The sequence below is a fragment of the Prionailurus viverrinus genome, chromosome D2 (genome assembly GCF_022837055.1).
Source record: "Prionailurus viverrinus isolate Anna chromosome D2, UM_Priviv_1.0, whole genome shotgun sequence".
In the NCBI taxonomy this organism is placed as follows: Eukaryota; Metazoa; Chordata; class Mammalia; order Carnivora; family Felidae; genus Prionailurus; species Prionailurus viverrinus.
The window spans coordinates 78,696,111-78,717,090 of record NC_062571.1 but is presented as its reverse complement, the minus strand read 5'-3'; the positions used below and the strand labels follow the sequence as shown (position 1 = coordinate 78,717,090).

The following is a 20,980-nucleotide window of genomic DNA, read 5'->3' as shown; positions in this document are numbered from 1 at the left end:
GTGTGCACGGCGAAAACACAAAGAAGGCGCGCCAGCTCCAGCAAGAGAAGCCTGGCTGCAAATGGGAACAGATGCACGATGTATCTCCAAACCATGAGACCAACGAGGACCTCAGACTCTCCGGCCCAGGCTCGTAAACAACTTCCATTTCAGCAAAATGAAATTTTCATCTGGGCGTTTTTGAAACTTAAGTCGAGAACCTCCGGGACCCACACCAGAGGGGAAAAGACAAGTTTTATTTGGATCCCTGGATCGAGGCCACAGCCCCGTGGCTAAAAGCAGCCAGGGAGAGAGAGGACTTAGCAAAGTCTGCAGGTGCAGTGGAGGGTGTTTTTAACCGCAGCCACGCCTGGTCTCGTCTCGGCCCTGGGCAGGACACAGAGCCTCAGGACAGTCTTGGTCAGTGCAGAATCCAGTCCTGCCCTGCCAGGCAGCTAGAGAGAGAGCCTTTAAAAATGCAAATTTGGGGCGCCTGGGTGGTTCAGTCAGTTTGAGTGTCCGATTTCAGCTCAGATCATGATCTCACGGTCTGTGAGTTCGAGCCCCGCGTCAGGCTCTGTGCTGACAGCTCGGAGCCTGGAGCCTGCTTCCGATTCTGTGTCTCCCTCTCTCTCTGCCCCTCCCCTGCTCATGTTCTACCTCTCAAAAATAAGTAAACATTAAAAAAAATAAAAACAAAAATGCACATCTGATTGTATCTCTATCCTGCCTCAGGGCTGCTGGACCCCCTCAACATAAAGCCCTGGGAGCCAACGAATGGCCCAATGGCCAAAGCTAAGATACTTTGGGCCAAAAAAAAGAATAAAGTGTTATTTTATTATAACCCAAAGTATAAAATAGATAACCCCAAGTCCACATTGATAGAAATAAATGAGTCAATAAATCAGTAAATGGGAACTGAGGTCCCCCAAGGAAGAGGGATTCTGCCAGCAGATGGCCTTCAGACTTGAGCTACAGCTTTGGCTCTTCCCTGGCTCTCCAGCCTGCTGCCCCTACCACCCCCCGCCCCCTGAAGATTTTAGACTTGCCAGTTCCCCAGATTCACATGAGCCAAGTCCTTAACATACGTTTCTCTGTCTGTATGTATATATATCTCCTATTGGGTCTGTTTCTCTGGAGACCCCTGATAATACACTCACTCACGAAGGACATCCCCATGGTGACACAGACACCTGCCTGCAGGGGTAAACTCCACATCGGCTACAGCCCAAATTCATGGCATCACAGATCCAGATTGTCAACATCTTGCTGGTGCCATCCCCGATGGCAGCTGAGTCCAAGGCCTAGGGGGAAGAGACCACCAGGCCCCTCTGCTCCAGCAACCGTGGAGGGAAAGTTTAGTACAATACCTGCTTAAGTCCTTGGCCAGACCCTGGCAGGAGAGAGTGGAAGCTTCTACTCCATCACCAGCTGGGGCAGAAGGCAAAGACACATGTTCTGAGGCTCGGGGAGTGAGATCCGCACAGGCAGCAGCTGGGGAGGTGCTGGGGACACAAAGGGAGAATTATTCCCAGTGGAACTTGGCTCATTAATGGCACATTCATCAGGCCCCCTCACCCCACCCAATTCACCCCACACATGTGGGATGGGCTGTTTAAAGACCCAGCACAAGGCTTCCCTCAATCCCAGGCCCGGTTCCCCGGGGCCTTTGCTTAGACACAGTGGTGGCACCCTCCGGTGCCACAGCCCTCTGGTCAGGCGTGGATACCTCGTGTGTGAGGTTTCAGCAGAACCTGGTGTTTCCTTGATGGAGGCAGTGCGGGTGCTCAGGACACTCTGTGAGTTGTCTTGTGTGATTTTTCTTCTGGGGAGGGGACTTTTGTATGATCATTTCGAATCATTTTTTATAGGCAGTGAATTCTGTGAATCGAGGACTACGATACAGCTTTGCAAACGCCCTGGGATACACCCCCTAAAATCCGAGGCTGATAAAAGTCAAGGCCAAAAGGCTGACAGGTAACCAAGGAACCTGCACCAGGGACCTGTGGGGACCCTTTGAGAGGTGGGGGGGGGGGGGGGGGGTGCTCAGAGATCTATAACAGAGCGGCATCCCACATTCAGTGGGTGAGCGCCCTCTGCTGGACATCCAGGGAAATACCCGGAGTGCAGAGAGGGCCCCTGGGTATCCACCTGCAAACACACCCTCAAGCAAAGAGCTCAAAACAGGTTTGATTTTCAACTCTGGCAAAAAGCAAGGCTTGCGGTGCCATCCACAGACTAAAGCTTGGGAACAGTTTTCGGGGAGGGGGGGGGTCGGCCCTCCCAGCCTCCCTCCAGCCGTCCACTCTGCTGCCCACAGGGAAGCTGGCAGGGCCGAAGGCGGCCCAGTTACAATTATGTAAGTCAGCACCAAGGGCCTGAAACCAGGCCTGAGGTTGGAGCCAGGGTCTGAGGTTTCCGAGCCTCTGGTAGAGGGCTCATTTCTTCCCTCTGGGTGGGAACCCCTGCAGGAAGCCCCCCGGATGGCAGAAATACAGGACCCCTGGGTCTCAGTGTCAAGAATGTTCTGCTAATTTCCATCCATCTCCACCAGCTCCACCTACGTGGTTGGCCTCCTGGTGCGGAGCACAGCTGCCAGGGGCGCCCTCACACCCCGCGCACTCTCGCTCCAATTCCCCGTCGCTGCTTAGCAGGTACTACGGGGTCCGCCTCGGCCTCAACCCCCGGTTCCACCGTCCTGGCCCTCACGTGCTCTGCTCCCACCAGGCCGGCCTCCCTCAGCGCCTACAACACGCGCCGCCTGGGCTGTTCCTGGACTCGCAGCCCTTCCCCAAGCCAGCAATCCCTCAGCCTCCGCGCCCCGGCTTGGGCATTACTAATCGACAGCCACAAAAACAGCAGAAGCTCAACCCCACTGGGAGCTCGGTCTGGTGTGCCTGGTCCCGTGCACCCTGTCCCTGGTACCTTACGGTAGGTGGCCGGTCCAGCATGTCCGGCGCCGGGTATCTGGTCCTGTGCCAAACACTTTACGCATTGGACCTCGAATAACCCTCACAACAACCCTTTGAGGCAAATGTCACCACCCCCCACTTTACAAAGAAGGAAGGAAACTGAGGCGCAGAGAGTTGAGGTCGCTCAGCCGAAGTCATATAGTCGCAACATGTAGCCAGGCCGCCCGCAGTGAGCACTGGATTAACAGGCAGAGGGACAGGGAGAGATGGAGTGTCCCAACTGGGCACGACCAGGCCGGGTGTCAGGAACAGAGGCAGAGCGGGAGCCCAGGATGCCTTCTTCCCCCGTGTAATGAGGAGAAAAACAGAGACCAGAGCGTAACGACCATGGGTAAGCCTGGAGCAAGGCCAGTGCACAAGTGGACAGAAATTTACTAGTCCCCGATTTCGGTTCCTACGGGAGTGACAGTGCTCCCTCCTCGGCAAGCCCCGTAAAGATCTGGTTTGATTTAATGTGAGCTGGAGGAAGGCGATACAGACCGTGGTTCTGCTGTTTCCAGAAAACTCTGGGCAGGGGAAGGGCAGGGGAAGGTTTCCGTCTTTGAAAACGCTGGCGGAGAGAGTGGGAGACGCGGCCTGGGATCTGTGGCCCCAGAGCAAAGCCAAATCCATGGGCGAAGAGCACTGACAGTCACACTCCGCTGAGGAGCGTGCCCACAGGTGACAGGTACTTCCCTGCCCTGGGAACACTGGGGGTCCCCTCGGATCTAGCCTGGAGGCCATGGAGCCTGCGCCCTTCACCCTCCCTCCTGCTGGCCCACCACCAGGGCCACACCCTTCCCGCACCAGGCTCTCTGAGCCAAAGGTACCAGACAAATGAATCAACTGCTCTGTTAAGAACAGAGCCCCCCCTCCCTCCCCGCCTCCAGCTGGCTGCTGGCCCATTGCCAGGGGTCGGGGGGTCAGGCCCCAACAGGGAAGCGCTCAGTGACTCAGACCAGCGCCAGAAGCTGGGATTGTCCTCATCTCTCCATCACCCCTTCCTGCTGAGTCACCTCCTTCTCCTTCCGGAACCTCTCTGTCCCAGCCACCTCTGCTGGTGACGACGGCTACGACCTCTCCGAGCAGGGCTCCTGCACGTCCCGCTCTGCCTGCCTCCTCTGTCCCCTCACACCTACCCCCACGGTCACCAGGATAACCCAGCTCGAGTTCTGATAAGGTCCTTCCTTGCCCTACCTGAAAGCCTCCCCAACTTTCTGCAGCCTTAGGAACCCAGGTGAAAAAAACTCCCTGGCCTGCCACACCCCATCTCTGTCCCTGTCCCCGCCCAGGTTTGTCCTCTCCCTCTCTCTGCTCCAACCCCACCAAGCTGGCCCCCTGACGCTCCAGGCTGCTTCTGTGCCTTGGCTCAAGCAGACCGTGCCCCTGAATGCCTATGTCTCTCGCCCCCGCCCACCCACCCCATAATCATCCTGAGGGGCCACCAAACTACCCCCTCCCCAGGTGGGGGTAATGTGCCCATCCTGCATGGCCAGGCTGGGCCCGGCCCCACCTCTGAGCACCTCGTTTTCAGCTAAGGTGTCCTGCTCCCCTACTAAAGTCTCAGCCACTGTGGCCTCTCCAGCCCCCAGCACAGAGCCTGGCACGTGAACAGTGCTCAACACAGGACAGCTCCTTCCCTGCGTCCCCAACACATAGGCCACCGACAGCAGGACACCTGTGCAATCTTCTTGGAATCCCAATCTGAGGCAGGACCAGTAACCTGACTCGAGGGCAAAATGGAATGCAAAGTGAAAATGCAGAGCGCCGCATTCCAGAAGGATCAAGAATCTCAGGATGGTGACAGCACACCATTGAAATAAGCACAGGGCCCTGGGCGACTGTCTGGGTGGCCTGCCCACAGGGCCAGCCCTGGTTCTAGATGCCAAGCAGGAACTTACACAGGGTCCCTGTACCGCCCCCCACCCCACCCCGAGCCTGAGCTGCCCCGGGGGACAGCGTTGCTAGACAAGGTGGGGACAGTTCAGCCCCTCTGTGCCAGCTTCTGTCTGTACCCAAGCCTCCCTGACCAGCAGGGGCTCGTCCTCAGACATCGCGGTCAGGGAGCCGGGCCCTTGGCAGTGGCCAGCACCCCTGCCAGCCCTCAGCGGGAACTCCCGGACGGCCACCGAGCCGGCACAGAGGAGGCCAGGGCACCCCGATGCAGGCCTCACACGTGAATTCTCATTTCATTTCTGCGCGGTACTAACTTTCTCTTGCCTCGACTTCTATAAAATGGGCCGGGGGTAGGGTGTCTGAAGGCCTTTTTAATAAAACTCTGAGCTCCCTTTTCTCATATAAGGAATTAATGTTTTCCAAGCCTTAGTGGAATAACAAAGAAGCTGAATTCACATTCACAGCATGTTTATCTTTTCGGAAGATGAAGGAAATGTTGATTTAATTTAAGCCTTTTTTGTTCAAGAGAAGAGTTAACAAGAAGAGGCCACATGAGCCACCACACCTCCTTCCAGCAGACAGACATGACTTACTGATCATGGCACTCTTTCCTGCTAGGCTCAGGTGGACAAGACCTTAGAATCCTTCCTAACGCAGATGGCGAGCCATGGCTAATGGCCAGACTTCGCCATCTCCGATTCAGTGCCTCACCCAGGTCCCCACAAACAACAACTGGTCTCCTAACCATTCGGATGCAGTTTCCGCCCCACACAGGAACCAGAGAAACACGGACGATGTCCATTCAGGGCTTGCATTCAGCCTGACAGGCCTGTGAGTTCAGCCATGGCGAGATGCTGCCAGGTAGCTGTTACCTTTTGATTGCCTGTTCCCGGCTTTTGAGTCCTTCCCGGCAGATCCCCCACTGACCTGATAGCGAACTGCATTTCGGAGATCGGCCGGAGGTGCCAAGCTAAGCCCCTGTCCAAAGACAGACACCAGAGTGACCTGGCTGTCACGGAGGGCGATAATATCCCCCAAACCCCGGGCAGAACACAGCACGTCCTGTCGGGCCAGATGGGCGACACCACCTTATCTCCCATTTCGTATCGCCATCTGGAAGGTATTAGCACAACAGGCTTTCCTCACAGGCTCTTGATTTTTTTCCTTCTTGAATTCCCAAGTGCACACAATCACGTAATAGGGCAAAGGCTACGGCCAAAGACTCGATTCAGATGGAAAGCCAGATACAAGCTAGAGGGAAGAAAGCACTTTGACACTGTTGCTCTGGAGAGCTAAGCTCGGCCAGTCGGGGCCCCGGACAGCAGGCCAGCAGAGGTCTGTGCTTCCCTCCATAAGACAGTCTCAGCAATGGGAGATACACTCCTCGGAGATGCAGCTGCTGCAAAGCCTGAGTCCCAAGGTGCCCAGACAGGCTTGCAAACTGGCTGGAAGCTCCAAGGCAGGCCCCTCAAGCTATTTCTAGTCTCTCTCTCGAGATAAACCAGCATGTGAAACTCAGCCCATGCGAGAGTGTGAACAGGCCCTAAACATCCTGACCTTCACACGTTCAACAAGGGGGGCTGGCTCCACACAGTTAACCCTGAACTGGCTTATCAGTTCCTTCCCAGAACATTCTTACCCTGTGTCCCTCCACAAAGCAAACAACCTATGTTCAGAGAAGGGAAACTGCTTTTGAGCTTGACCCAAGCAGAACTCAGGCTAGTTAATAAACTAGAGGAAAGGCCATAAACACCACCCCAACGCCATCTGAGGGCCTTTGATCTGGGTCATGAATCCCCCCCCCCAGTGGCCAATGGCTCTGGAGTTACAGAGACTGCAGAGAGGGGCATGAAGAGGACGGAGGAAACTGATCTCAGGTGGCCAAGATGTAGCGATTTATCCAGAAGGGAAAAATCTACCTACACAGATAAATTTGCTCAAGATGCACGGAAAACCAAAACAAGGACAAGGTCACGTGTTCGTCTGAGATACGAAATTGGCAATATTTGAACCCTGCCAACATGGCAAGTTATAAGCTTGCATGTAATAGTAGCCAGCTACTTGGAAACTCAAAGGCCCTGTCCGAGCATTCAGATGCACCCCAATTTACTCAGCCAACTGGGTACTGGCTACATCAACTGGATTCGTAAACATGGACCTTTAACATACCATTTATCTATTTATTTAAGAGAGAGACAGAGAGAGAGGGAGAATGTGAGTGCGCGAGCAGGGGAGGGGGCAGAAGGAGAGAGAGAGAATCTTAAGCAGGCTTCACGTTCAGCATGGAGCCCAACACAGGGTCTGATCCCACAACCCTGGGATCACGACCTGAGCCAAGATCAAGAACTGGGATGCTTAACTGACTAAGCCACCAGGCACCCCAACACATACCTTTTAAATGGCATAAAGGAATTCTGTCACTTATTTATTTTATATCAATTGTTTTTGGAATTGAGAGATTTTTGCGTGATCCCTATTCTAAATTAAAAACAACAACAGCAACAATAATACGTTCACTTTGCCATGCAGTTTTTACGATACGGTGCTTGCTTAAATAAAAGTCCGGTTAAACTTGGCGAGGCAGTTGAACCCGCTCATGCATACCCACAGCTGAAAATCTTTTGGTGCAAACGGCTGCCCCCAAAATAAACGCATGGCTCGGGAGCAAGAGGACAAACAGAAGCTGTAAATCAGCATGAATTCCCTGTCTTTCAACTTCAGAAAATTCTGAAGTTTCCGACTGTGGTAACTCCATAGCGAGGCTATGACACTGGCTGGAGCTATGCCCACTCCTGGCTCTCTCGTCTGACAGTGGGAATCAGAAACTCGAGCCACCAGCTGCTAGGGGCAGATGTCTCCAATCCTGAAGAGCTGCAGATAGCCAGACAGGTTGAGAACGGCACTGCCTTACCTCGTGGCTCTCCAGCTGTGGACCCCAGACCAGCAGCACCGTCACCTGGGATCTTTTAGGAATGCAGAGTCCTGGGCTGCTCCTCAGGCCTCCTGAGTCAGAAATTCCAGGGGCGGGGCAGCAATGTGTGCTCTAACTGGGTTATCTGGATGCACACTAGAGTCTGGCCTCCCTGGACAGGAGTCAGGTGAGTGGCTTTCCAGCTGTGTCCAAAGGAGAGCCCTCAAGGTCTAAAGAGACCCCTCTGTTTGGATTCCTGGCTAAAGGAACTTCCAGGATGTAACCAGAGTGCCCCGTTTTACTCTGTTTAATAAGTGTGGTTTTATTTAAAAAACAAGTTCTGCTGCTTTAAAAACGGTCTTGAAAATACTAAACAGATGGGCCATGGACAGTGTAGTCATTTGCAGAATGTTCTCGAAGGTCTGGGCCCAGGGATGCCAACGGCAAAAAGGGAAGCTCGACCGGTTTAGAGCAGGTTCGGAGGCTCTTCCCTGGGGAAGAAGCAAGGTTTGATGTCCTCCGACGGCTTTGACAGAGAAGAAGGGGGGCGTGCGAATGCCTTTCATTGTATTTGAGAACTGCCTCAGAGATGGGGGTGCCTTTTTTCCCAATTCAGAAAGAAGACGTCTTGTAAGGGAAAGATGTGGCACCAAAGAACCAATAGGTAATCGAGAGAGAGGCAGAAAGGTGGCTTAAAGCAAACTCTCCAGGTCCATGCCAAAAAAAAAAAATTTTTTTTAATTTAAATTTAAATTTAATTTTGAAACTTAAAGTACCAACCTACTCCTAGGGGGAGCAAACCTCTAGAGTGCACCGTCTCAGCCTTCTCTGCCCTGTTTTCTTCCCCTCTGCCTCCCCTGTCCCTACCCTGCGCGGGACACGACCCGCGAGGGGTTCCGAGGGTGGTGCTGTGGTTTGAATATGTGTGTCCTCCCTCAGTTCACATGTTGGAATCCTAACTCCCAATGTGCTGGAAATAGGAGATGGCGCCTTGGGGATATGAGTATGTCCTGAGAGCCCCCACAAACGGGATTAGTGCCCTTATAAGAGACCCCACAGGGGGTGCCTGAGTGGCTCAGTTGGTGGAGCATGCAGCTCTTGATTTCAGCTCAAGCCATAATCTCCCAGGTCCTAAGCTCAGGCCCCAAGACTGGCTCCTCACTGGCGGTGCGGAGCCTGCTTGAGATTCTCCCTCTCTCTCTCTGTCTCCCCACCCCCACCCCCCACTCTGCTCCTATTGTGCTCTCTCTCTCTCTCTCTCTCTCTCTCTCAAATTAATTAATTAATTTGAAGTCTGCAGCAAGAAGTCTGCAGCAGGGAAGGGGATCCTCACCTGACCACCCTGACAGACGTCCAGATTCCAGAACTATGAACAATACATTTCTGCTGTTTATAAGGCCCTCGGTCTGTGGTCCTTTGTCACAGCAGCCCCAGCAGGTAAGACAGGTGGGGTGGGGCGGCAGGGCCATTTCTGAGGTTAAAAAGCAACCAGTGCCCACCTAGAATGCCCTTCGTGGTTATTCTCTGGGATCGGCAAGGTCAGGTACAGCTGATTCCTGTTACTCAGAGTAGTTACATTCTATCAAGTTGTTCCGGGAGCTGAACTGTGAACCACCGTTCCCAGCAGGTAAGCTGGGTTAGGTTCCTCTAAGCCCCTGGTCACAACATTTTTGTCAACCCATCACTACGTAACCTTGTTTTCTGTGCATTTCTGTGTGAAAACATCTTATTTAATAGATATCATGGATTCATTAACATTGAATTTATAGCCAACAGCATTATAACTCACACCTGAAGGAAGCTCATCTAACATGAATGAAGCTTATCTAACATGAATATTTTCTACGGAAGGCATACCACAGCCTTCTTGGGCTTAAATATGCTTCACAGCACTTCAGCACTACCTTGGGGGCCATTAAAAAAATTTTTTTTAATCTTTTTTATTTTTGAGAGAGAGACAGACATAGCGTGAGCAGGGGAGGGGCAGAGAGAGAGGGAGACAGGGAATCTGAAGCAGGCTCCAGGCTCTGAGCCATCAGCACACAGCCCGATGTGGGGCTCAAACTCATAGACCGTGAGATCATGACCTGAGCCGAAGTCAGACGCTTAACCGACAGAGCCACCCAGGCGCCCCCCTTGGGGGCCATTTTAAGCAGCAAGATCATGAACAAAAAAGCACAAAATTACAAAAGCCATGGCCCTAAATATACCGTGCAGAAACCTGTTTCCAGGAGGAGAGCTACAATAAGAAGACAGGGCGTCTTCCTCCACCCCCGCTGGGAACAAGGGCCCCAGGCAGCTCAGATTTTTGCTGCTCTGCACATGTTCACAAATGACCACAAGCCATGAGCGTTGGTCTCGGGGTTACAAATAAATCTTAGGAAGGGGCAAATTCACAAATATGGAATCAGTGAATAATGAGTATTCTGTGGAAGCAGCTGGTGACCAAAGCCAGACCAACCCTTGCTCCTATCAGCACTGCCTCTTTTCTACTGATTTCCAGTAAAACCAAGAAAATGAGACCCCAGACAAATGTTCAATAACGCTGGCCAGGCACCAAAGTTGCTCATTGGACTCTACCTGCACCCTTCTACTGGGAAATAAAGCCAGAAAGCTGGCCAAGTTCTCAGCACAGATAAAATCTGTACTTGACCACTGGTTCCTTCCTGCATCCTGTGATCACTCTTGGTCACGGTCAGAGGTGACACAGCCCTACAGTGCGTCATCTTCCTTGGACTTGAAAGGGGCCAGTGATGTAGGCGGAACCCCGTGCACTGTGGGAGGCGGAAACTGGCTCTCCCCGCAGCCGAACACAGGCCGGCAGGCCGGCAGGACCTGCTTGGAATCCCAGTTCCACCACTCTCCAGCTACGTGTCCTTGAACACGTTAACGGAACCGAGCCTCAGTCTGCTCATACGTAAAATGGCTAAGGGGTTCCTAAGAGAATCCCTCACCTCCTAGGGGTATTCGGAGGATTTACAGAGACACTCAATGTGACATACTCAAGTGCGGTGCCTGGGGCACAGCAGGGGCCTTCAGAGCAAGCTTTAAGAGCAGTTATCACTGCCTACTGTGCGGTCCGGGACAAATCATTTAAAATACAGTCTCGGGGGGGGCGTCTGGGTGGCTCCGTCGGTTAAGCGTCTGACTTCGGCTCAGGTCATGATCTCGCGGTCTGTGAGGTCGAGCCCCACATTGGGCTCTGTGCTGACAGCTCAGAGCCTGGGGCCTGCTTCCGATTCTGTCTCTGTCTCTCTCTGCCCCTCCTCTGCTTGCACTCTGCCTCTCTCCTCTGTCTAAATAAACATTAAAAAATATTAAAAAACAAATAAAAATGAAAAAAAATAAAATACGGTCTCAGGGCTGGGAGGGAACTTCAGAAACACGGACAAGACCCAAAGACACGTGAGCTCTTCTGGGAGCCACAGAACCACACAGCTAAGTCGTCCTGCATCCAGCGCTCAGAGAGCTTCCGCTTGCCCCTCTGGGTCCCTCCCGTAAAATGGCCGGGGGGTGGGGGAGGGTTGGATGGATGGGTGTGCCCCACCAGCTTCCCAGCTCGGGGTCCATGGGAGCGCCTGTTCAGCACGCTCTCCCTGCTGCCATGCGGGGTCACTCACTGGGGCTGCTTTACTGATATAAACATACATTAAAATATCTGTGTATAACACCTTAAACTTATGCAACGTCATATGTGACTTAAATCTCAAAAATGGAAGCGTGTGTGTGTGTGTGTGTGTGTGTGTGTGTGTATTAAATAAACCTATATGTATATATACGGGGGGGGGGGTGGGGAGGAGCATGTGTATAGAGAGAGATAGGTGTGTGTGTGTGTGTGTGTGTGTGTGTACTGGCATCTGAGCCAAGTCCTGAGGCTGATGCTGGGCAAGCCTCTTGGAAATCAAGTGCCAGTGGGGTTATGCACAGTGCACCTGGACATCTGCAATTGCTGTGGGGTTGCCGAGGCACGTAGTGCAGGTGAGGGAAGAACCCCCGCCCCTGCCCCCCGGCAAAACCCGTCTGCCAAGCAAAGGCACAAGGACCCGGTCCCTTTCCCCATGGTGCTGCTGGCTCCCCTCTCCTCTGACCACAGCTCTCTGCTAACCCAGCTCGTGTCCTGGGAGGTCAGAGGCAGTCAACTGAGTCATTCCTTGGAGAGGTATAAATAGCACGTCCTCTCTCCCAGAGGACTTCTATTTTAAATAGGGGCCCCTGAAGATCACAAGGGAACAGATCTCTAAATCGCTCATTGGGGCGGGGTCTTCTTGGTGTCCCCTTAGGTCCCTAAGGCCCCAAGAAGAGTCCCCAGCCCTGTGCAGCAGAGGCGTGCAAACCTACGTAGGGGTGGCGTTCAGGGGAGGGGAGGGGAGTGGAGGGAGGCAGCCTCAGAGACTGGGCCCCGGGGTCCCACCACCAGACGCAGGCTCAGCCCCCACGGTACCTCTGGGCTGTCAGGTCCCCGGAGACCTGGCTGATGGCTTCACTCCGGTGGGGAGAGGTGGCTAACAGTGGGTTTTCAAGGTCCTCGAGGGCAGCCGGCTGGATGACATCATCCGCTACAGGTGACCTAGGGAGAGGAGAGGAAAAAAGCCCAGGCTCAGAAATGTTCCTTGAAGTTTTCAATGTGTTTGAACAGCACAGTTTATCTGGACCCCCAGCAGGCCCTTTCAGGAAGGATCTGCTGCTACTCCAAGTGTGGCCCACAGGTGGCGCTGGCCCAGGAGGAGAAAACACAGAAACTGAGTTTTTAGAAGCCTGCAGGGCGACTTGACAGAGTAATTTTGTCTGTGAATCTAATAATAAAAGTCAGGACGCTGCTAAACATCCTACAATGCCCAGGACAGCCCCACCACAAAGAATTATCTGGCCCAGAGTGTCAATAGTGCTCAGGAACGAGAAATCCTGGCCGGGTATCATTTCCATTTCCTAGTAATTCATTTAATCGGTTTTGTTTGTTTGTTTGTTTGTTTTTTTAAGTTTTGAACTATATGCCTTAGAAACTTTTAAAAGCCACACTGGCCCCTCATCCACTGAGAAGGTGGATACCAGACAGCCTCCAAGAGCAGCGGGCTTTGAAAGTGCAGAGGGACACAGGTCACCGTCACAGTCTGGTCAACACAACAGCTCACTCTGCTGGGAACCCCCTTCCATAATCGGGTACATCTTACTAGTTCATCACGGAGGTCCACGAGTGTTTCTTTCTGATGAACTTGGCTCTGGGCAGTGAGGAGCAGGGCCCTCACTTTTGTTCCATGAGCAGGCACGGATTGCAGCCTGACTCTTGCGTCGTAAACGAGGAAGAGGCGGGCCCCGTCCTCATGGAGTTTACAGTCTTAGGCAAGAGTCAGACATTTGTTGAAATGCTTGTTTAGTACCAATCGCAGTCACCACCAAGAAGGAAAGATACAGAAGGCTGTGGGAGATAAACCCAGGAGGTCCCAGCCGGGAGACAGGGAACATTTCCTTGTTTAGGGGGTAGGGTGAGGCCACCCGGTCGGCTTGGCGATAATGAATGTTCACTAACGTGTATTGTGTGCCAGGAACTGCCAGTCTAAGTCCTCATAGATATCACCACATATGATCTTCACGACAACCCTGTGAGGTGGGTACCATCATTAACCTCATGGTAATGGGGTTTTTACAGATATGGGAACTAAGGCGCAGAGAGGCTGAATAACTTGTCCCTGGTTGCACAGCTGGTAAGGGGCAGAAGCAGGATATAAACCCAAGCCTGACTCGAGGGGCAATGTTTTTAACCACCACTCTAGGCCGTGTCCCAAAGGTTGAAGAGTCAGAGAAAGACAGAGGGTCTGCAGCCACATATCTGAAAGCGCCGAACCAGGAAGGAGTCGGTCATTCTAGAGCAATGAACACACAAGGTCAGTGTGGCGGGAGTGTGGATGGCGGAGACTGGGAAGGGCAGGGGTGGACGGGAGCCAGGTCCCAAGGCCAGGTCAAGGGACTGGAACTAGATCCTAAGCCAAGGAATCAGCCCCAAACTTCTATCCAAGGCTCTGCCACAAAGTGCTGCCTTTGGCATTGAAATGAATGAGAGGCAGGGGGGCCCAGGGTGAATTTCCGGAAACTATGTTTTAAATGTGATGAGACCAGCACATGCCCATGACCACACCTTACTATTTATTCCCATGGGCCTTGTGACATTCCCTTCTTCCTCCACGGTTCCCACCCACCGTTCCAAATGCCCCAGAACTCGATCTCGGAGCCCTGCGACCAGGCCCAAGGAGTCAGAGAGAAATGGGTACAAGGGGAAAAGGAAGGAGCCAGCTTGGAGGCGGGACGATGGCAGGGATTCTGGATCACAATTCAGAGAATCCTAAAATACCGGCATTAGCGACTTTCCAAAGTCATAAAAAAAAATAAAAATAATAAAAATTAAAAAAAAAAACCTGAATGGAAAAACATCACCCAGGAGCTTTGGCAATACACACGGAAAGCCAGAAAAGACTTTGTTCCCTTCAACCAGCCACTGTACTTCCAAGAATTTATTTTACGATGATACGATGATTAAGGGTTCGAACAAAGATGCCGATCACATCTGTGACCATAATAGCAACCCCCCCCCAAACAAAACAAAAAAACGGGAAACAACCAAAACGTCCCACAGTAGGAGACAGTTAATCATATTAAGGCAAAGCTGTAGAACCGACTTATTGGCAGCTGTTTAAAAAAATAAGGTAGATCTCCACATCCCTAGAGGTAATTACGTCCATCACTAACTAAAGAAATGTTTTTAAAACTGTCAGTAGCATGGGGGCGCCTGGGAGGCTCAGTTGGTTGAGCATCTGAGTCTTGATTTTGGCTCAGGTCATGATCTCATGCTTCGTGGGACTGAGCCCTGCATCGGGGCTCAGTCCTGACAGCGCAGAGCCAGCTTAAGATTCTCTCTCTCCCTCTCTCTTTCTGCCTCTCAAAATAAATAAGTAAATAAATAAATAAATAAATATGTCAGTAGCACGATCCAGATCTCATGTGCACGTGTATATCAGTGTTTATATATCCGTGTGTATACATGTAGATATGTACACGTATATACAAACACACACGCAGGAAACGTGCAGCAGAGTGAACAAGCACCAAGCAGATGCGTGCCAAAGTGTTAATAGTAATTTTCTTTCAGTAGTACAATTATGAGTGGGGTTTTTTTTTTTTATGGTTTTAAGTCATCTCTATGCCCAATGTGAGGCTTGAACTCACAACCCTGAGATCAAGAATCCCCTGCTCCATGGACTGTGCCAGCCAGGTGCCCCATGAGTACTTTTTCCCGTCGAACTTGTCTCTGTTTTCTAGTTCTGTGCTGACTATGCACGGCTTTTACAAGCAAAATAAATAAGAAAACATATTTAAGGACAGTTTCGAGTGCCAGGGAGCAACTTCGGTTTGTACATAACTCAGCGAAAGTTTGAAGCGATGGGACAATCAGAGTCAAGTCCCCACTTCTGTGCTGACATTTTCCACGGGCTTGTCGGCCTCGTCCCAAGGCACAAACGCAGCCACGCCTCGCTCGTCAGGCACCACTGGGAAAAATGAAGGTTCCAGTGGAGGATCTGGTGAGGAAGAGATATCTGTCTGCATATTCCGTGGGATGGCATCGTTACTTTAACTCTTTGGGAGGAATTATGTTTCAAAGCCTATCGGACACTTCTCCGATTTTTCTGAACAGAGAATCTCGAACATAATGAAATGTTTTCTCAATGACACACAATCAGCATCTTGAGTCACTATGATGTCAGTGAGGAAGTATGCCGGGGCACTAAAAGCACAATTGTACATGAAGTCAAGAGGGCTGGATTCTAGACCGGCCCCACCTTGGGATCTCAGCCAGGTGACTGCTCCATCTGTAAAAGCAAAGGCCCTGGGCTGCACCGGCACCAAGGACTCTCCCAACTCAGCCTCGCCCCTCACTCGCAGGCCGTCAGCCAGCACCTCTGCTAACCCACCTGACTCTCCTCCACTTTACGCCTTCAGTTCTCTGCTTCTCATGTGCAGACTAAGACACAAAGCTCGGGGTGTTAGAATAGTGTGTAGATCAAGAGTTAATAGGCACTGATACAGGCTTACAAACCTCCTGTACAACACAACTATAATAATTTTAAAATAAAAGTGTATGTGTGTATACACATATATACATTAGCTTGAACCACAAGAAATTACTAAAAAAAAAAAAAATTGTCAAATTCACATTGTACCAGCAGCTCCGAGGCCTTTGTGTCTTCCTAGTGACCCAGTTATGTTCCGGATGGCTGAGAATGGGGGAGAGCTGGCTTCTGGGGAAGTGGAGGGATTCTCATGAAGCAGCTTTTCTTGGGCCAACTGCAAGAGGCTATAAATGGCTTCTAAGTTCTCCCCGTGGTGGTGCTCGGACTAGAGCGACCGAAACATTTTTCGGAGGGAAAAAAAAAAAAATCTGTCAGAGATTTTAACCACCAGCTGCTGTCCCCAGCTGCCAGGACCAGCCCACTATAAATTTAGTCAGGCCAGCAAAGGGTTGATTTCCCGCTGGAATGTCAGGGAGGGGCCCTGGCCTCAACAAGTGCTCCTCCGGAGGGCCATGAGTCACCCGCCCTTTAGACACTGAGGCAGAGAGGACTCTGCTTCAGAAAGGAAGACAGTCACATTCTGGTCTAAAAAGCCTGCACCTCAGCTCTACGCACACGCGAGGGACCTGTGCCCTGAGAAGGGCCCCGGGCTGAATCCAATGGGGATCACTAGATAATAACAATAATTAATACTAATAGCGGGAGTGGAAGGAAACTTTGGGAGATGATGGACACGTTTACGTCTTGATGGTGATGAAGCTCTCCCAGGTGTGTTCTCATCCCCAAACTCAGCGAGTCGCGGGCATTCAAAATGCACAGCTTTTTATGTGCCAATCATGCCTCAGCAGAGCAGTGTCAAAAGGAAATGGGGATCGCACACTCCGGAGTTGACAGGCCGATCAAGAGCACGGGGAGTTCAAAGTCTAAAATAAAGAGAACCGGGGAGGGTGGTAACAGAACAAACCGTGGTTGAAAACCAGGGCTCTCTCAGGTGGGGCGATCTGGAACGGGGCAAGCAAAGTGCTTGGCAGACAGACGAGTGCAAAAGGGTTTCCGGATTAAAAAGAGAATCTTCTCCCTCTTTCTCTCTCTCTCTCGGAAGGTTTGGGAGGAAAGCCACTAAGCTTCCCTTCCCTTCCCTCGGACAGGGCAAGGAAGGTCACAGGAGAAGGGACAGGGGGAGCAGCAGAAAAAGAACCACATCAAGGGTAATGGGAGCCAGGTTCTCACAGAGCACTTGCGTATACAAAAGGTGATTAGGCTCTAAAGCACTCTCGAGCAGTGTTGCAATCAGAGGCATGAGATAAACACAGAACTGGGTGTGGCAGTGTGTGAGTGTGTGTGTGTGTGTGTGTGTGTGTGTGTGTGTGTGCGCGTGTGTGCACTCACATACACATACCTCTACTTCCCAGCTCCCTCTGCCCAGAGAGGTCAAAAGGACGTTAAGAATCACCTCCAAGGGGCTGCCGCTGGCCAAATCTGGGAGCATTCGGGCATAAAAGAATACAAATACTAATGGGTTCTAAGCCATCCAGTAAAGTAATAATCCATGAGTCCACACAGATACAAAGACACAAACAAATGCACAAAAAGGGGAGAAGGGAAAGTTCCTCTCTCCAGTACAAGGGCAACTTGTCAAGAGCATAGGAGGAATGATGGAAGCTAAGTCACCATTGCAGAACCATCTGGGCGGTGGTCAATTCGGGCAGCCCTCAAAGGTCGCTAAGGCAGGCGGGTGGTTTAAAGAAGGAAAGGATATCGTGTGCTCTTGGATCCACTTACTGGTGGAGAAACCTGGTGGGCACCAACTTGGCCAGGCGTCAACCAGGATCACCATCCCTGGCGGAGGGACGGTCATCACGCTGTGCTCTGGGACATGACCCCCCCCTGGGAAGAGCACAGCATCACTTCCGTGGGATGACTGGCCAGAACGGCCAGCCAGAGTCTGGTCATGAGAAAACTATGGATAGACACAGGTTGGATTTTTCCAGAATGAAAGACCCGTACTCTTCAAGGTCATGAAAGACAAGGGGAGACTGAGGAATTCTCCCAGACTGAAGAGAGTCCGCAAGCTTACGTCAAGTAGGACACATGCTTTTGGACTGAATTCGGGATCAGATGGAAAAGGGGACGAGCTGGTGAGTCTGAATGGGTCCTGATGCCTGGGTGATACGGTCACACAGCGCATCTATTTCCCAGTTGGATGGCTGCATTGGCGTGATGCTGGAGCGTCCTTGTTCCGGGGGAGGCGAACACTGGAGTGTCTATTTTGGTTTGTATTTTGGAGGGTGGCACAGTCGTGTCTGCACCTGGCTCTCGAATGATCCAGAAAAAGAGACAGGCTAATACAGGGGAGTGACCAAGCACATGTGGTGAAGCATCAACAACGGAGGCATCCGGGCAAAGGGAATATGGGAGTTTTCTACTCTTCTTGTGGCTTTTCCGTAAGTTGAAAATTATTTCAGTAACGACAACTACTTGGGCAAAGGCACGCGGGCAAACGGCCACACCCCAGTGTCCCGGGACTCAGTTTGGGTCCTAGAGGACACACCGTGGCAAGTGATGGGGCCGCCCAGGAGGGGAGCCGTGGACGCTCATCTGGGCAGCCGGGGCCCAGGCCAGCTTGGAGAAGGCCTCAAAAGTCGGGCCAAGAATCTGCTGGCTGGGGGGCGATGGGGAGCATCCGAGATTTACGAGCAGGGGAGCAGCAGAATATTCGGCCCAACCGACTGAGCCACCCAGGTGCCCCGCAGCAGAATATTCGGGAGGTGGCGCTATGTACCAGCGTGGGGAATACGTCGAAGGGAGAAGAAATGCAAGCAAGGCCGCAGAGCAGTTCAGGTGCCCGGTCAACGTTGGATGGAACCCTGGCACCTGCAGAGGAGCTGGGGCCCGCCGTGCCACAGGCTTCGTGACGTCTGCCCAGCACCAGGCATGTGCGGGTGCCACAGGGAGGAATCAAAAGTGATTTGCATTCTGAATATCTAATTGGTTAGTAACTTCACACCTTGCACTTAATACCTTAGACCTACTGTACTATTATCTACTTAAGACTTATCTTTCAGTGAAGTCAGCTGTTCAGTTTAAAAGAATATTCTGGGGCACCTGGGTGGTTCAGTCAGTTAAGCATCTTGACTCTTGATTTCCACTCAGGTCGTGATCTCGCCCCCGCGTCGGGCTTTGAACCGACAGTGCGGAATCTGCTTCGGAGTCTCTCTCCCTGCCCCTCCCCAGCTCTGTCTCTCAATCTCTCCAAATAAATAAATAAGCATCGAAAGAAAGCCTTGAAAGAAAACAAATGTGGTTTTGATGCGCTACCTTTCCTTTTTTCTAATACAGAGAGAGTAACAGATAGGTCATATCAGGACCAGGCAGCACCCAAGCTCGGGGCAAGGCCCCCTCGACGCCGTGCGCTGCGCTCTGGAAAACGTCGGCGCAGCTCTCACCAACACAGCTGAAACAGAGCCCCTGCGGCTCACATCTGCTCACTCCCGTTTCAGACAGAGAAGCAAAGCCGGTCGTCAATCAGCAAAATGGAATCTTCTGAAATCTCACATCTTCACGAGCTGTTGGCCCGTTGCGCGCCAGGCATGACCCAGCTGGCGAAGGCCAGGCGCCACAGCCACGGCACATAACATATGGAGCACACACGCGCATCCTTTGCGGATCTCCCCGTTGGCATTTGGAGACGAAACCTTCGTCCTCTGGCCTGAGGGGCAGGATGCACCTGTGCTCTGCTTCGGCTTTAGCCTGAGAAATTGTGCTCACAGGTATCCAGCTCTGTGGTCCTGGCACCTGCTCAGGACAAGCAATGCTTTGCTTTCTTTTTTCAGCCCCTATGGAGAACGACTTGTCCTTTTTCTGATCTGGGAAACGATGAGGTGAGAAGGATATGACCTGGCAATCCTGAAGGCCAGGTACAGGAGTGGGGCCGAATAGATAATAGGATTCCTAAAACCAGAGTCCCACTGTGCCCGGGAGCAGAGGAGGAAGCCGACCCTGACAGATGAGGGGCCTGCCCAAGGTCTCAAGGGCACTGTTCCTACTGTCGACGACAGTATTTTAGCATGTACTAAATGTTGTAACAAATTTAAGTAATTACAATCAAAGGCTTGATAATGACAATAGTCATAAGAGAGCATCGTTAAGTGCTTTTATCTGCCACGGAGGGAAGAACTATGCACACGCTTGCTCATCCAGTCCTTAGAAGGGGTGAGGAGTGGTCAGAATTTGAGCCCAAGTCCCAAAGCACAGGATCCGGGCAACCCCACAGCGTGGGGGGCCTGGCTCGAGCTAGGAACAGGCAGAAGCTCCCACACGACTCCAAGCAAAGCAACTTGCCTGTGAGATCCTAGAGCCCACGTCAGGGAGAAGAGAGATTTTCTACTCCCCGATACGAAAGTCCAGCAATCTAAAGATTTAGCCTTCGCTTAAAAAAAAAAAAATACTAAACATCTTCAAAAACAACTTGAGAAAACACACAGCTACTTATATTTGTACGGCACCTGAGACTTTCCCCAAAGGCTTTGTTTCCATCACCCCTATGCAGCTGGCAGAAAACTTCTTTTCCACAAAAGGAGACTGAGGCTCAAGGAACGAAGTAACTTGGCAAAGAGACACAGTGGCGACAGCGCAGGCCTTCTGCCGCTGAGCCTGTCCCCACGACTTGCTGTGTCCCAGGTCCTTCCTCCAGCGGGCATGTCACAGTTCAGCTGCACGTGGAGGCCCCTGGGGTGGCAGGGCCAACGGGGTGGGGCTGGGGTGGGGAGGGGCACTGTGGGGCAGGAAGAGGGGACAGGCCAGCAGGGGGATCACGGCTCCAGCAACAGGGAAAGGACAATCTACCGTGTTCCCTGCTAGCTTCCCGGCCCAGAGTCAGCAAGGAAAACGCTTCCGGGGGTGAATGAGCCACTAGAGACAGAGCCACAGGGAGGCAAGCCAGCGGCATCGAAGAGGTAAATGAGCTCCAACAACGTGGGTCATACTACGCGACACTTTATAGACACTCAAAATTGAACATTTGTCCGTTTCAGTTATGAGCTGTGCTTTTCATATTTGGGGGCCAAATTTTTAAGGTGTCGAACATTTGTGGCGCGTTCCCTGAAAGGAAGGCTCTGGGCCTCTGCTGATGAGTAAGACCCCTCCCCCACTTCCCCGGGGCAGGTGGCAGGAGGCCAGAGTGGGGC

General features: G+C 52.1%; 1 protein-coding gene across 4 annotated transcripts in view; it reads right to left on the bottom strand.

The window, feature by feature from the left end:
• TACC2 (transforming acidic coiled-coil containing protein 2) overlaps nt 1–20,980 on the bottom strand; it is a 201,522-nt gene that overhangs the window by 99,015 nt on the left and 81,527 nt on the right. For all 4 annotated transcript variants that reach the window (XM_047825484.1, XM_047825485.1, XM_047825486.1 and 1 more), the window contains 2 exons: nt 12,179–12,304; nt 1,350–1,484 (listed from right to left, as the gene is read on the bottom strand). In XM_047825484.1, the coding sequence (XP_047681440.1) occupies nt 1,350–1,484; nt 12,179–12,304 (261 nt within the window). The remainder of the gene's footprint in view (nt 1–1,349; nt 1,485–12,178; nt 12,305–20,980) is intronic.